At 36.5% G+C, this 14,382-nt stretch overlaps 1 protein-coding gene across 6 annotated transcripts in view; it reads left to right on the top strand.

Moving 5' to 3' along the window:
* The window catches only part of NUP98 (nucleoporin 98 and 96 precursor), a 104,533-nt gene extending 91,522 nt beyond the window's left edge, over window positions 1-13,011 (top strand). For all 6 annotated transcript variants that reach the window (XM_023499752.2, XM_012545376.3, XM_012545375.3 and 3 more), the window contains exons 29-33: window positions 5,989-6,210; window positions 9,516-9,757; window positions 10,133-10,287; window positions 11,224-11,335; window positions 11,452-13,011. In XM_023499752.2, the coding sequence (XP_023355520.1) occupies window positions 5,989-6,210; window positions 9,516-9,757; window positions 10,133-10,287; window positions 11,224-11,335; window positions 11,452-11,669 (949 nt within the window). In that variant the 3' untranslated portion in view covers window positions 11,670-13,011. The remainder of the gene's footprint in view (window positions 1-5,988; window positions 6,211-9,515; window positions 9,758-10,132; window positions 10,288-11,223; window positions 11,336-11,451) is intronic.
* The last annotated feature ends 1,371 nt before the right edge of the window (window positions 13,012-14,382 follow it).

Here is a 14,382-nt window from a genome sequence, read left to right as displayed (position 1 = left end):
TAAAAGCAAGACCAATCCTACTCTTATAAAGCCTGAATTTCATACCCAGTCAAGTAATGATCAAGAAATCCTGAATTGAACTCTAAACCAGCTAGCAGCCCATTGACAATAGGAAACATATCTACCATCAAAGCTATTGTTCTAGGCAACCAGGCTAGAATTCAAAAATAGAGTTAGATAGATAAATAGACAGTGATTAACTTAGATTAAAAAATTATTTTAAATATTTAAATATAGAGGTTCTCCCAAAAAGAAGGGGTTAATTCTGTAATAAGTAAAAATCTGTAATAAGTAGAAATAGAAACTTGAAGATAAAGTGAATTTTCTACAAGGACTACATGGATATCTAGACAAAAATGAAGATAAAAGAAAAGCTTTGGAATAAAGAACTGGAAGAACCAGTCTTAGAAGAGAAACTGATAAATCTTTTTGAGGTGTAACAGACTCCTTAAAAACATGGGCTTAGATCAGATAGATATTAATGATTTCATGAAGCAGCAAGAAATAATGGAACAAAATCCAAAGATTGAAAAAAGTAGAAGAAAATGTAAAATACCTGATAATCAGAAACAAATTTAATAAAACAGGTCAAAGAGATAATTTAAGAACCATAGAACTCCTTGAAAAATTATGAAATGTTTGAACACCATATTTCAATAAATCATAAAGGAAAACTACCCAGATATTTTAGAACCTTATGGAAAAGTGGAATCCATTAAATAACCCCTTGACTTAGAGATACTATTATTTGATCTGTGCTGCAAAATGACTCAATAAAAGCCATAAGGTTATAGAAAAATGAGATTAAATATGTACATGATTATATATTTGTTTAAAGCATTAAGGAATGGGATAAAAATTATAATTGTTTACACTTCTAATTCTGAGCCATGGGAGAAGGAGATGGGGTGGTATGGACTAGCCTTCCACGGCATATGATTCCAACCCTGACAAAGATGTGGTAGAGGCTTCTGGGAATTGGCCCTGGAAGGGCCACAACTGGTGAATTTCTGTGAGGTGGTGCAGCTTTCTGCAAGTGACCTCTTATGAGAAACTGCACAGAAGCAAGATCAAAATGCAAAGTATGTCTAAAATGTTACCTCAGAGGTCAATTCCATTGAAAAAATTTGCTTTTTTGAAACATGAATTGTAGAAATTGATTATACATTGAAAGACTTAGGATTCTGATCGGTGAAACAATCAACCATAATTCAAAGGACTGATGTCCTTTGAACAGTAACTGAGAAACAGTGGATTCAAGATGCTTTGAATGAAGTGTATATTTTTTTGATATGGTCAAAGTGGGAATTTGTTTTATTTGGCCATTCATATTTGTTAAAAAGAATTTGGGGGCTTTTTGTTGGTGTTTCAGTGAAGGAAAGTAGTGATGAGAGAACTGATATTTTTTAATTGAAAAAATGGAGTTTGAATTTTTAAATCTTTTCATATTTCCTTAAAGGAATTCCCAAAGTCTCCAGAAATGTCATAGCCAAATTCCAAAGCTCAACCAAAAAAAGCTACAGCATCCCTGAAGAAATTAAAGTACCAAAGATTATATAAGACCTGGCAGCAGTTTCTTCTAATATAAACAAGAGGAAATCTTGTAATACAATATTCCAAAAAACAAAAATATAAGCTTATCGTGAAGGATAACTTGTCCTACAGAACTGAGTATAATCCTGCAAAGAGGGGAGAGGGAGGAATAGATGTTTAATGGAATAGAGGAGTTTCATGCATTCCTGATGAAAAGACCAGACTTAAGAGTAGAAACTTTGAAATACATAAAAGAAGTTATGGTAAATTTTTTGGAGCAGTTAAAAGGTAATTTGTGATAATGTAGTATTGATATTCTAATAGGAAGAGAAAAAGTGTCCCTTCAGAACTTTAATATCATTTAATTTTTTAAATTAAAGCTTTTTATTTTCAAAACATGTAATTTTTATACATCACTAACATAATCCAACAGCAAGAGATACAAAGAGAAATTCCATTTAAAATAACAATTGATAGTATGAAATATTTGGGAATCTGCCAAGAGAAAGTCAGGAACTATATGAGCAAAACTACAAAACACTTCTTACACACAAGTCAGATCTAAACAATTGGAAAAATAGCAAGTACTCTTGGATAGGTCAAGCGATTATAATAAAGATCACAATACTACATAAACTAATCTATTCATTTAGTGCTATACCAATTAAACTCCCAAGAAACTATTTTACTGACCTAGAAAAAATAACAAAATTCATCTGGAAGAACAAAAAGTCAAGAATTTAAAGGGAACTAATGAAAAAAAATTGAAATGAAGGTGGCCTAGCTGTACCAGTGGTCTAACACTGTATTATAAAGCAATGGTCATCAAAACCATTTGGTATTAGCTAAGAAATAGAGAAGTTGATCAGTGGAATAGGTTAGATTCACAGGACAAAATAATCAATGACTATAGTAATCTAGTGTTTGACAAACCCATAGACCCCAGATTTTAGGATAAGAATTCACTATTTGACAAAAACTGCTGGGAAAATTGGAAACTAGTGTGGCAGAAACTAGGCATTGATCCACACCTTACACCATATACCAAGATAAGGTCGAAATGGGTTCATGATCTTGACATAAAGAATGCTTTATTTAAAAAAATTAGAAGAACATAGGATTTTTTACCTTTTAGGTCTATGGAGAAGGAAGGAATTTGTGAAGAACTGGAAATCATTATTAATCACAAAATAGATAATTTTGATTATATTAAGTTAAAGTTTTTGTACAAACAAACTAATGCAGGCAAGATTAGAAGGGAAGCAATAAATTCAAAAAACATTTTTACATTCAGAGGATCTGATAAAGGTCTCATTTTTAAAAATATATAGAGAATTGACTTTATAAAAATTCAAAACATTCTCCAATTGATAAATGGTCAAAGGATATGAACAGATAATTTTCAAATGAAGAAATTGAAACTTATTTCGAGTTATATGAAAAGGTGCTCCAAATCACTATTGATCAGAGAAATGCAAATTAAGACAGCTCTGAGATATCATTACATACCTGTCAGATTGGCTAAGATAACAGGAAAAGATAATGACAAATGTTGGAGGGGATGTGGGAAAACTGGAACATTGGTAAATTGTTAGTGGAATTGTGAAGGACTCCAATCATTCTGGAGAATAATTTAGAACTACGCCCAGAGGTCTATTAAAATATGCATATCCTTTGATCCAGCAGTGTTTCTACTGGGCTTATATCCCAAAGAGATCTTAAAGGAAGGAGGGGACTCACATGTGCAAAATTATTGTGGCAGCCCTTTTTGTAGTGGCAAGAAACTGGAAACTGTGAATGCCCATCAATTGGAGAATGACTGAATAAAATATGGCAAATGAATGCTATGGAATATTATTGTTCTGTAAGAAATGATCAGGAGGATGCTTTCAGAAAAGCCTGGAGAGACCTACATGATCTGATGCTAAGTTAAATGAGCAGAACCAGGAGATCATTATCCACGGCAACAACACGACTATATGATGATCAATTCTGATAGACATGTCTCTCTTTAACAATGAGATGATTCAAACCAGTTCCAGTGATGATAAGAGCCATCTACAGCCAGTGAGAGAGGCCTGTGGGAACTGAGTGTGGTTCACAACATAGCATTTTCACTCTTTTTGTTGTTGTTTTCTTACATTTTATTTGCTTCTCTCTCTTTTTTTGTGTGTGTGATTTGATTTCATTTTTCTTGTGTAGCATAATAATTGTATAAATATGCATATGTTGTATTTAACATACATTTCTACCATGTTTAACATATATTGAATTACTTGCTATCTAGGGGAGGGCGTGGGGGAAAGAGGGGAAAATTGGAAGACAGTTTTGCAAGAGCTAATGTTGAAGAATTGTCTATATATATGTTTTGAAAAATAAAAAGCTTCAATTAAAAAAAATTTTAAATATGCTTAATTTTCAACATTCATCCTTGCAAAACCTTGTGTTCCAAAATTTTCCTTTTCTTCTTCCTACCCCTTCCCTAGACAGCAAGCAATCCAATGTATGTTAAATATACATAGTTCCATAATTATCATGCTTCACAAAAAAAATCAAGGTCAAAAAGTGAAAAAAAAATGAGAAAGAAAACAAAAAAACAAACAAAAAAAGTGAAAATAATATATTGTTATTTCACACTCAGTGAAATAACACAGTCCTTTTTCTGGGTGCAGATGTCTTTCTTCAACACAAGACTATTGGAACTGGCCTGAATCACCTTGCAGTTTAAAAGAACCCCATCCATCAGAATTAATCATCATATAATCTTGCTATTGCTGTGTACAGTGTTCTCCTGAGTCTTACTGAGCATCAGAAACTTTAATATCTTGAAATGGTATCGAGAAAGCTAAATAAAACCAACAGAACTGAGGATTGGTTGGTCCGTTTCAGGGGGTTGGAGACAGAAAAGAACGAAAAGTGTTTAAAAAAAAAAAGATTCTATTAACATAGAATAGAGTATTTAGAAGGCAGACCTTACTATTTCTCACAGTTGTGGTGTATGAAAAGAGGAGAAAACATGGAGAAGAAGGAATGGGATCAGTAAACATCAGGGGAACCTACCCCTTACTGGAAACAAAACATAGGATGATTGAACATTATATACATGCACACAGAATATGGTGTGGAAAGATATCAGACTGAACAGGGAAGCAAGCAGCCACAGGGATGATAGAAAAGTGACTAAATGTATATATTTGAATTAATAGAATGTTATTTCATCATAAGAAAAAAAGTAACAAGGAATCTTGAGTAGTTTGAACTATCCCATGTATTGTCAAAATCAGGAGACAAGAATTTATTAAATATATAATGCAGCACCTTACAAATATTTCATTGAATCCTCACAACTACCTTGGAAGATAGATACCTCATTCAATAGCTTTTTTTTAAGCAAGCAATATGAAATGAAGATAGACACTTTCATGTGGAATCCTCTTGTATTGTGTATATGTATCATCCCACTATTATCTCTAAATTAACTTGTACATATCACACTTGTATATAGTTGTTCACATCTCCCTTATTAAATTGTGAACTCCTTGAGAGCAAGGATTACCTTTTCCTTTCTTTTTATTTTCAGCATTTTACAAATTGCCTAACTGTAGTAGGCACTTAATAAATTTTTATTTATTGATTCATATGGAATGTTCTCTTTTAAAAGAGAGCTAGGTTCCAATGCTATTAATTCTTAGACATTTGTAGAGGGTTATTTTTGTTTGTAATTTCCAAGGGAGATAGACATAAAAATTCCAGATATCAACCTATTACTTATATAATGTACAGCATAGTTATTATGAAGATCAAGAGAGAATAATTGATGGAAAACATTTTGTAACATGTGTTTTTATTGTTTATCATAGGGCCACTAATGATGTTGAGCTAGCTGTATTTGTAATACATTACATTTTGCCATTTTAGATAATTTTAATAATCTTTTTTAGACAGAAGTAGGTTTGTGCTTAGCATGTAATCAAGAGTTTTTTTTGTTTGGTTATTTTTTTTTGTTGTTTTTTAAGAACTCTATAAAACTTAAAATCAGGTGCCGGAAGAATTCTGGTTGCAGATCCATAGAACAACAACTTTTTGTAGTTGTTTTTTAATGTGTATATAAAGACATAACCAAAAACGCTAAGCTCTTATTGTAGCAGACAACTTAAACAACTTACTTAGTATGATTATAGTGTTTATCATGAATGTCTGTGACTGGGAAAATATCTTTTTATATGATATAGAACTCTGGGAAGAAATAGTTATTTGTCTAAGCCCGTGAAACTTTAATTTGCTTTCTGTGTTTAGATTATCTTTTTGCATGGCTGCTAAGGCAGCACAAAGGAAATTCATGGAAGACTTAATGGTTCATATCTTATTTCTTATCTCCTCCCCACATTTCCCCCCCTTCCTACCCCCCTATACACCCATTCTTCACTTACTCTTTCTCTTCACTTTCTCTTGTAGACATTATGATCTGAATCAACTGTTGGATCCCCGGAGTATAACCTCTGATCCTTTGGACTATCGCTTGAGCTGGCACCTCTGGGAAGTCCTGCAGTCCCTGAATTATACCCACCTGTCAGAGCAGTGTGAAGGTGTGCTGCATGCCAGCTATGCTGCTCAGCTTGAGAGTGAAGGACTGTGGGAATGGGCTATCTTTGTCCTACTGCATATCACCAACACAAGGTAAGTGAAAGGCAACCCCTATGGCCTGCTTCAGATATCAAAAAGTAATATTCAGGAAATAAGATAATTTTCATTACATTCAGTTTTAATTCAGTTCAGAAAATGTTATCTTAAACACTTTGTAAGCAATCAGGCCCTTTGTGGGCATTCTAGGAAAAGGACAACTTAAAATTGCTCCTGTCAAGGATTGTATAGTGCAGTAGATTGATTATAGTTAATAGAATTCACTCTTATCTACAGCAGAATGTTGTAAGTGCTTGCATTAAAACCTTTCTCAGATATCTTATTAAATCTTGGATCCTTGAATATGATTTCAATGGAATACAAGTTTTTTTTTTTTTTTTTTTTATTTAATAGCCTTTAATTTACAGGATATATACATGGGTAACTTTACAGCATTAACAATTGCCAAACCTCTTGTTCCAATTTTTCACCTCTTACCCCCCCCCCCCCCTCCCCTAAATGGCAGGATGACCAGTAGATGTTAAATATATTAAAATATAACTTAGATACACAATAAGTATACATGACCACAACATTATTTTGCTGTACAAAAGAATCAGACTCTGAATTATTGTACAATTAGCTTGTGAAGGAAATCAAAGATGCAGGTGTGCATAAATATAGGGACTGGGGAATTCAATGTAATGGTTTTTAGTCATCTCCCAGAGTTCTTTTTCTGGGTATAGCTAGTTCAGTTCATTACTGCTCCATTAGAAATGATTTGGTTGATCTCGTTGCTGAGGATGGCCTGATCTATCAGGACTGGTCATCATCTAGTATTGTTGTTGAAGTATATAATGATCTCCTGGTCCTGCTCATTTCACTTAGCATCAGTTCGTGTAAGTCTCTCCAGGCCTTTCTGAAATCATCCTGTTGGTCATTTCTTACAGAACAGTAATGGAATACAATACCTTCAAGCCCAATGATAGGGATTGTGAGTTTGTAAATGAAGATCACTCTAGTGAAATTAAATGATATTTTTGAAATATTAAAAAGGCAGTTATTAAGTACTAGGTCTTGAGCTAGAAACTGGAAAATCAAAGACAAAAATAAAACTATCTCTACTGTTAACAGAATTTATATTTTATTGGGGGATCTGAACTGATAATTTCAGGGTGAGGGATGGCAGGGAGGAGCATATTAGCAATTGGGAGAATCAGAATAGGATTCCAGGAAGAAGCTGACTTTAAGGAATCTCATTCTCTAAGGTGGAAGTTTTTGAAACAGGCATTCAAGGCATGAAGGAGAAGGGATAGATTTATGGTAGAGATTATATGGCTTTTGCCATATAATGCATCATTAGATGATGAGAACTTTTTGAGAGAGAATCTTTTTTTTTCTTCCCCACTTTTTAATTTTTCCCACTTATAAAAAATCCATTTTTTTTTTAAGTTATACATGTACATTTTTAAAAATATAGTTCCTTACGGAAAATGTTGGCAGAGAAAAATCAGTTACTCATAAAAACAATTTTTTTTGTTTGTTTTTTTAAACATATTTCCTCAGGAATCAAAAAATTGGGACAAAAGAGAAAGATCATGAGAGAAAAAAAAAACAAGAAAAAAGGGGGGGAAAGTGAACATAGCATGTATTGATTTGGATTCAATCTGAATAGTTCTCTTTCTGAATATGGATGGCATTTTCCCTCCAAAGTTTATAGGAATTGCCTGGAATCATTGAACTGCTGAGAAAAGAACCAAGTCTGTAATAGTTGATCATTGCACAATTTTACTATAGCTATGTACAGTGTTTTCCTGGTTCTGGTTTTGTTTAGTTTTGGTTTTTTTGCTCAGCATCAATTCATGCAAATCTTTCCAGGCCTTTCTAAAATCAGTTTGTTCATTTTTTCCCCCATCATATTTCTCCTTGAGTCAATTGGGGTTAAGTGACTTGTCCTGGGTCACACAGCTAAGAAGTGTTAAGTGTCTGAGGCCAAATTTAAACTCAAGTCCTCCTGGTTTTAGGGCTGGTGATCTATCCAATGTGCCACCTAGCTGCCCTCATCATTTAAAAAAAAAAAAAATAGAACAATTATTTTCCCCCATAAAAAGAGCTGCTACAAATATTTTTGCATATGTGGGTCCTTTTCCTCCTTTTATGGTTTCTTTGAGATACAGACCCAGTACTGGCATTAGTGGATCAAAGGTGTGCACATTTGGATAACCCTTTAGGCATAGTTCTAAATTATTCTCTAGAATGTTTGGATCATTTTACAACTGAGTAGAGAGAATCTGATGGATGCAGTAGATACTGGGAAGAAGAAGTTGACAAGACTTAATAATTGATTGGATGTTAGAGAATGAGAAATGGAAAATGACTGAGATTTTAGACCTGGGTGACTGGGAATGTAGTACTTGTGGAAGGGAGAAAGGGAGTTAATGAATCCTATTTTGGGTGTTTTGAGATACCTATGGGAATCAAGTAGGAATGTCCAATAAACAACTAGTAATAGAGGCCTGGAATTCAGGAGTAAGATAAAGGCTGGATATATAAATTTAAGAGATTGTATGGATTACATAAATAGTGTATAGATTATGGTTTTACTCATGAGATTGCCTAGGGATAGAAAAGAAAGCCCAGAACAACACTGGAAAGGGACTGAGACATACTGAGTAAAGAAAAGGAGGAGGAGGAAGAACAGCCCCTAAACACATAAAGGAACCACCATTAGTTATAGCAGAAGTTACAAAGACTCAGTTTTTGTTTTCATGGACTTTATAGTCTCATAAGGATGAGACACAAAAACCTATCAACAAAATCATAGTTCCTTGAAGTATTTATTGGAAAAAACAATAGATTTATTATTAGGTATACTAGGAATCTATTTGAGCTATATTATTTAAAAATGTATTGGCTATGTGGTCTGAGGTGACTGAGTTATTCTCTAAATCTGTTCCCTCGTCTGTAAAATAGGGATGAAAATTACCTAACTCACAGGATGAATGTGAAAAAGTAATTTGTAAGTAGTAAAGCATCATAGAAATATAAACTGCTACAGTTTACTATTGTCTAGGCTGGAAACAAGGGGAGCCCAGGGTTCTGAATTTCTTTCTTGTTCATTTTGTCTGCTTTCAGGCTTAGAAGAGACTCCTTTATCTGAAAAAGAGCATATTTTGAATGTCTAGAGTTTCATCTTAGAAAAGACTCTCCCAACCCTTAGTCTAATCTTTTTATCTTCTATGTGATGATTATGGAAAATTAATACTAGGGAAGCAATGCTAAAAATTCAGCTTGGGGCAAGTAAGGATCATGCTGTCTTGGGAAAAGCATCTCATCCTTATTTCTCTGTTCTTCCTTTTCAGTATGCGTGAGAAGGCAATAAGGGAGTTGCTCACTCGGCACTGCAGGCTGTCAGAAACCCCTGAATCCTGGGCCAAAGAGTCCTTCTTGACCCAAAAGCTGTGTGTGCCTGCTGAGTGGATCCATGAGGCCAAGGCTGTGCGTGCGCACATGGAATGTGACCAGCACCTGGAGGCCCTCTACCTATTTAAGGCTGGACACTGGAACCACTGCCACAAACTTGTGATCAGGCATTTGGCCTCTGGTGAGTTGGAGTTTCTTGGCCTCAATTGGTGCCAACCTAGACTCTGATAGAGACCAGCAGATGGGATTTTTTTCTCAGGTCACCCCACTTTGAAAGTAAGCTTGGCTCTGTGTGGATGGAAGAATAATTATAATAAGAAATATGAAGTGGTAAGGCTGACTTAGTTTTCCAGCAATGTTTCTTCTTGGTAGTAATATAGCTACACCTAAGACTTTGTCTTATCTACATGAAACCACTGTTCCTTATATGTCATTTGTAGAATTTCAAGAAATGAAGTTGTGATTAACTTCTTTATTCCTTCTTTGGATGTTTCCCTTTAATCTTTTTCTTCATCTTGAATGTGTGACTGGCATGTTTTATTCTTGCTTTCCTCAGATGCCATTATTAATGAAAACTACAGCTACCTAAAAGGATTCCTGGAAGATTTATCCCCCCCAGAACGCAGCAGCCTTATTCAGGACTGGGAAACAGCTGGACTAGTTTATCTGGATTATATCCGGGTCATTGAAATGCTCGGCCAAATTCAGCAAGTAAGCTAGCTGATACCAAAAGATTCACAAAAACTCAGTTCACAAAAGCCTTTCTGTGACCATTCTGTGTATAGCAAAGAACTTTTTCCCGTTCTAGATGATTATAGTCTAGTTGTGATGAGATAGAATGAATCAGTAAACATATTAGTGGAAGTACATGTCAAGTTTTTTAAGTCTTAACAAGAAATTATGATAAAAGTGATGGAAGGGTGCCAGGCTCATATGTCCATCTGTACCTCATCTACATATAATCAAGAAACTTCCTTGAAGAGGTGTAGTTTGAATGATGAGAGCAATAGCAATTATATTGGTATGAAATGAGAGGGCCTGCAGAATACACAAATTGGAAGGCAGTGAGTCAGCATATCTTGAGTTCACATGATGAACAAGACTAGCAAGATCCTGAGATCTCTCTTCCCTTCTCTCCTTTCCTGCGGCCCCTCCCCCCTTCCCCCAGTGTTGCTTTGGTGTTCAAGGTAGATGTTCTGTTCAGATGTTGTTTTAGGGTGAGAGTAACCAAATTAAAAATGTTTTAGATATGGGGAAGTAATCTCAGGGCAGAGTAGTCCATAAGGAGGAAATAACCAAGCATAGCAAGAAGCAGTTTTGTAGGGAGGACATAAGGCTTTTGCTTCTGATCTTTTGTTCTCACCATGTCCAGGCTTCCAACTCTCATCCTTCATCCTCCGGCTGAACTTTGGCCACATAAAGAGTCCTTTTCATAAAAGATGAACTTTTTTATAAGAATCGTTTGATTGCTCTCAGCAGAGGGCACAGAAGCTCAGAAAGATAATATGATAACAGGATAATGCAGCATGTTGAGGTTAGAGCCTGGATTAGAATCCAGGTCTCCTGATTCTGGGGGGTTGCCTTTCTTGGGGAGGAGGGCGTCTGTGGGCATGAGCCTCCTGAGAACTGACCCTTTCCTCTTGTCAGCTCGATTGTCCAGGCTATGAATTAGAGAAATTGCATACCAAAGTGACCTCACTTTGTAACCGGATAGAACAGATTCATTGCTCCAACGCCAAGGACCGACTGGCCCAGTCAGGTAAATTTTCATTTGTGTGTCCGTCCAGCCAGCCAGGTTCTATATTAAGCTCTTGTCTCTGATTTTTGTGTTAGGGGCAGCAGGGCACACTTAACAGTTTTATTTCTATCTTCCAGATATGGCCAAGCGTGTGGCCAATATCCTTCGGGTTGTTTTGAGCCTTCAGCAGGCCCCAGAAGGAGCCCTGGATTCACCTGCAGACCTGCAGCGTGTCCCACTGCGTTTGCTGGCTCCCCATATTGGCCGGCTCCCCATGCCTGAGGACTATGCCTTAGAGGAGCTGCGTAGCCTCACACAGTCCTACCTCCGAGAACTGACTGTGGGGAGCCAGTGAGCCCCCGGGCCTCTGCCCCACCCCACCCCATCCGCTTCTTGTGCAAACGCTGGTGCGTGTTCTGTTTGGATAATTCATTCATTTGCCATTCTCCTGGTCTGGAAAAGGGAGAGGTGATACTGCCCCCACTTTCCATCCCTCTACTGTGCACAATGTCCTCCAGGGCCCGCCAGGGCCATTTTCTGGGGGTAGGGAGCAGCAGTGGGGTTTTTAGAGCCCCAGGTGGGAGTTCAAATCTCCAGTGAGGTCACAGTCGCTGTTGTTTTGTTGTGTTGGGTTTTTAAATGGTCAATAAAGCACCTTGAGCAGACTCCCCTCAACAAGCAGGGGGGGCCCCTCCAACTCCAAGCTTTCATTTCCATTCGCTACGGGTCCCGTGTCCTTTAGGGATGGGGAAACCTTGCTCTCCAAGGAATCGTTTGCCCTGTCTCTCATTCCACCACACCCCATGCATTGCTGACCTCCTGTAGCTTGGGAACCATCTTGAGGTTGTTTCTTTTTTTTAAACACTGAGATTTTCAAGCTTGTGGGCTAGAACAGATTGAATGAAGGAATTTAACATGAATCCTCTCTGACCTCAGCATAGTGCAGGGGCTAAGTCTGCAGTGGATCCTTGGGCGTGGGCTATTTTGTCACCAATCTGGGAATGGAGTCCCACCCCTGTTGCCTAGAGATTCAGATTGTCAGTCATAATCCTTGACAGCTCTGGGGTAATTCTCTCTCATTCACCCCCATCTGTCTCTATCCCTAGCAGGTCCCTGTAAACCAGCCAGCCACTCTTGTTTTCTCATATACTTTAGAAGCTTGCCAGGTGGCCTTCTCCCCTATTTATCCTCCCTACTTGCTGAATGTATCAATGTGGAATATGTCTGCTGGACCTCTTGCCAAAGCAGGGAGTCATTAGAAGGTGGGGGAGCCTGGAAACCAGAGACTTGCCCACTGTCCTCCCCACACTCACCCACACACATTCACCCACACATCCGACCAACTTGTGACTGACTGCCTCTCCCATCTACATGTAGACTGGTCCCTCCATCTAGTAGCATCTGAAGTCAAATGAAGACTGTATGTGCCGTACCCTTAGGGGAGGAGAGGAGGCCCCTGTCAGACAGCTGCTGGCCCATGGGAAATCCCAAATAACAGACTGGGGTATCTGGTGTCAGGTACTGCTGTGAATAGCAGCTTTACCCAGGGTCTTTATGCATGAGGATTATGTAAAGGTTTTTATTAAAACATATATATATATATATAAATAAATGATCTAGATTATTTTCCTGTCTGTTTTTCTGAAGCTACTTTCTTAAAAAAAAAATAATAATAAAATGTTTATCACATTCCTGGAGCTAGTTTTGCCTTTGCATTTTTGAGTGAATTTAAACCAGATTAGAAGAGTGGTTTTAAGATTGCTTCTGAAGAAGAGAAAATTTTGTTATAATTGTTTCAATTAAATATGACTTTTTGAGTCCCCATTTGGAATTTTCTTGGCAAAGCTACTACAGTGGCTTGCCATTTCCTCCTCAGCTCATTTTATAGATGAGGAAACTGAGGCAAACGGGGTTAAGTGAATTACCCATGGTCACATGCTCCAGTGAGTGAGACTGGATTTGACCAGTCTTAACTGAAAAATTTGACTTACTCTTAAGATCTGTTATCTATCAAAGTGATGTTTGATATTTAAATGTACCCTCTGGTCCTTTACTGGTAGAGTTAAGGGTCATAATGTTCCTGGCCATAACTATATTTGTTTGCAGAGTTTTCATTTAATGGTGCATCTACTCATAAGTCTCTCCTTTTTTTTCCCCTTCTCTCAGAACAGATTTAATTGATCACTTATAATAGCAGAACTTTGTTTTGACATTGTACTATAGGGAAGCCTGCTCAATAATTTTCTAAATATCAGTCATCCTGTTTTAAATGTGAGGAAATGAGTATGACTGACAATGATATATCTGATTTCAACTTGGAAGAAATTATTGGATTTTTATAAATAACTATGTGGAGAATTTTGTAGGAAGGGGATGGTGAGGGAGAATAGAAAAACAACTGGACCACTAACTAGGTCATAGAACCCCTTTCAGTGAATCTGTGGATATTCTTAATACTGAATAGGAACAAATAACTTAATGCTAACCAATCTCCTCATCAGAAGTGGCAAAAATTGGTTTCTATCCAAGGAACCAACTTTTTGGAAGCAGGTTAGGTAACTTAGCCCCAGACCACCACTATTCTTTTGGTAGGAAGTTTAATCCTTAATGTCCTATCACAAAATGGAATGTATCTCTTAAGTTACTATTCACATTCTAAAGATTTAGAATGAATTGAGATAGTATTTTAAAAGAGTCCACTAAAAACTCCACTTAATCTTGAATAATGGCAATAAAAATTAGTCTAAAGGAGTCTCTTTAACAAGCAATTATTGTCATATGTTACCAATATTTTATAGTTATCATTAGATTGTAAAATCCTTGAGGACATGGACTGTATTCTGCTTTTTTTTGTACAACCAGCAAATAGCCTATAACATGTTAAATAAATGTTTAAGGATGGATGATGAGGATACATTCAATGGCACTTCACAAATGAGAGCATATGTGGAGTCTCTCATCTCAAATTCTCAAGTAAGGAGACAAAAAGAATGGGAAATTGAAAGGATGACCATCAATTGGGGAATGGCTGAACACTCTGTGGTATATGAAGTAATGGAATACTGTTT

The sequence above is a fragment of the Sarcophilus harrisii genome, chromosome 3 (assembly GCF_902635505.1).
Source record: "Sarcophilus harrisii chromosome 3, mSarHar1.11, whole genome shotgun sequence".
In the NCBI taxonomy this organism is placed as follows: Eukaryota; Metazoa; Chordata; class Mammalia; order Dasyuromorphia; family Dasyuridae; genus Sarcophilus; species Sarcophilus harrisii.
Note: the sequence above shows the minus strand (reverse complement) of the source record. Positions and strands in the feature narration are given on the sequence as shown.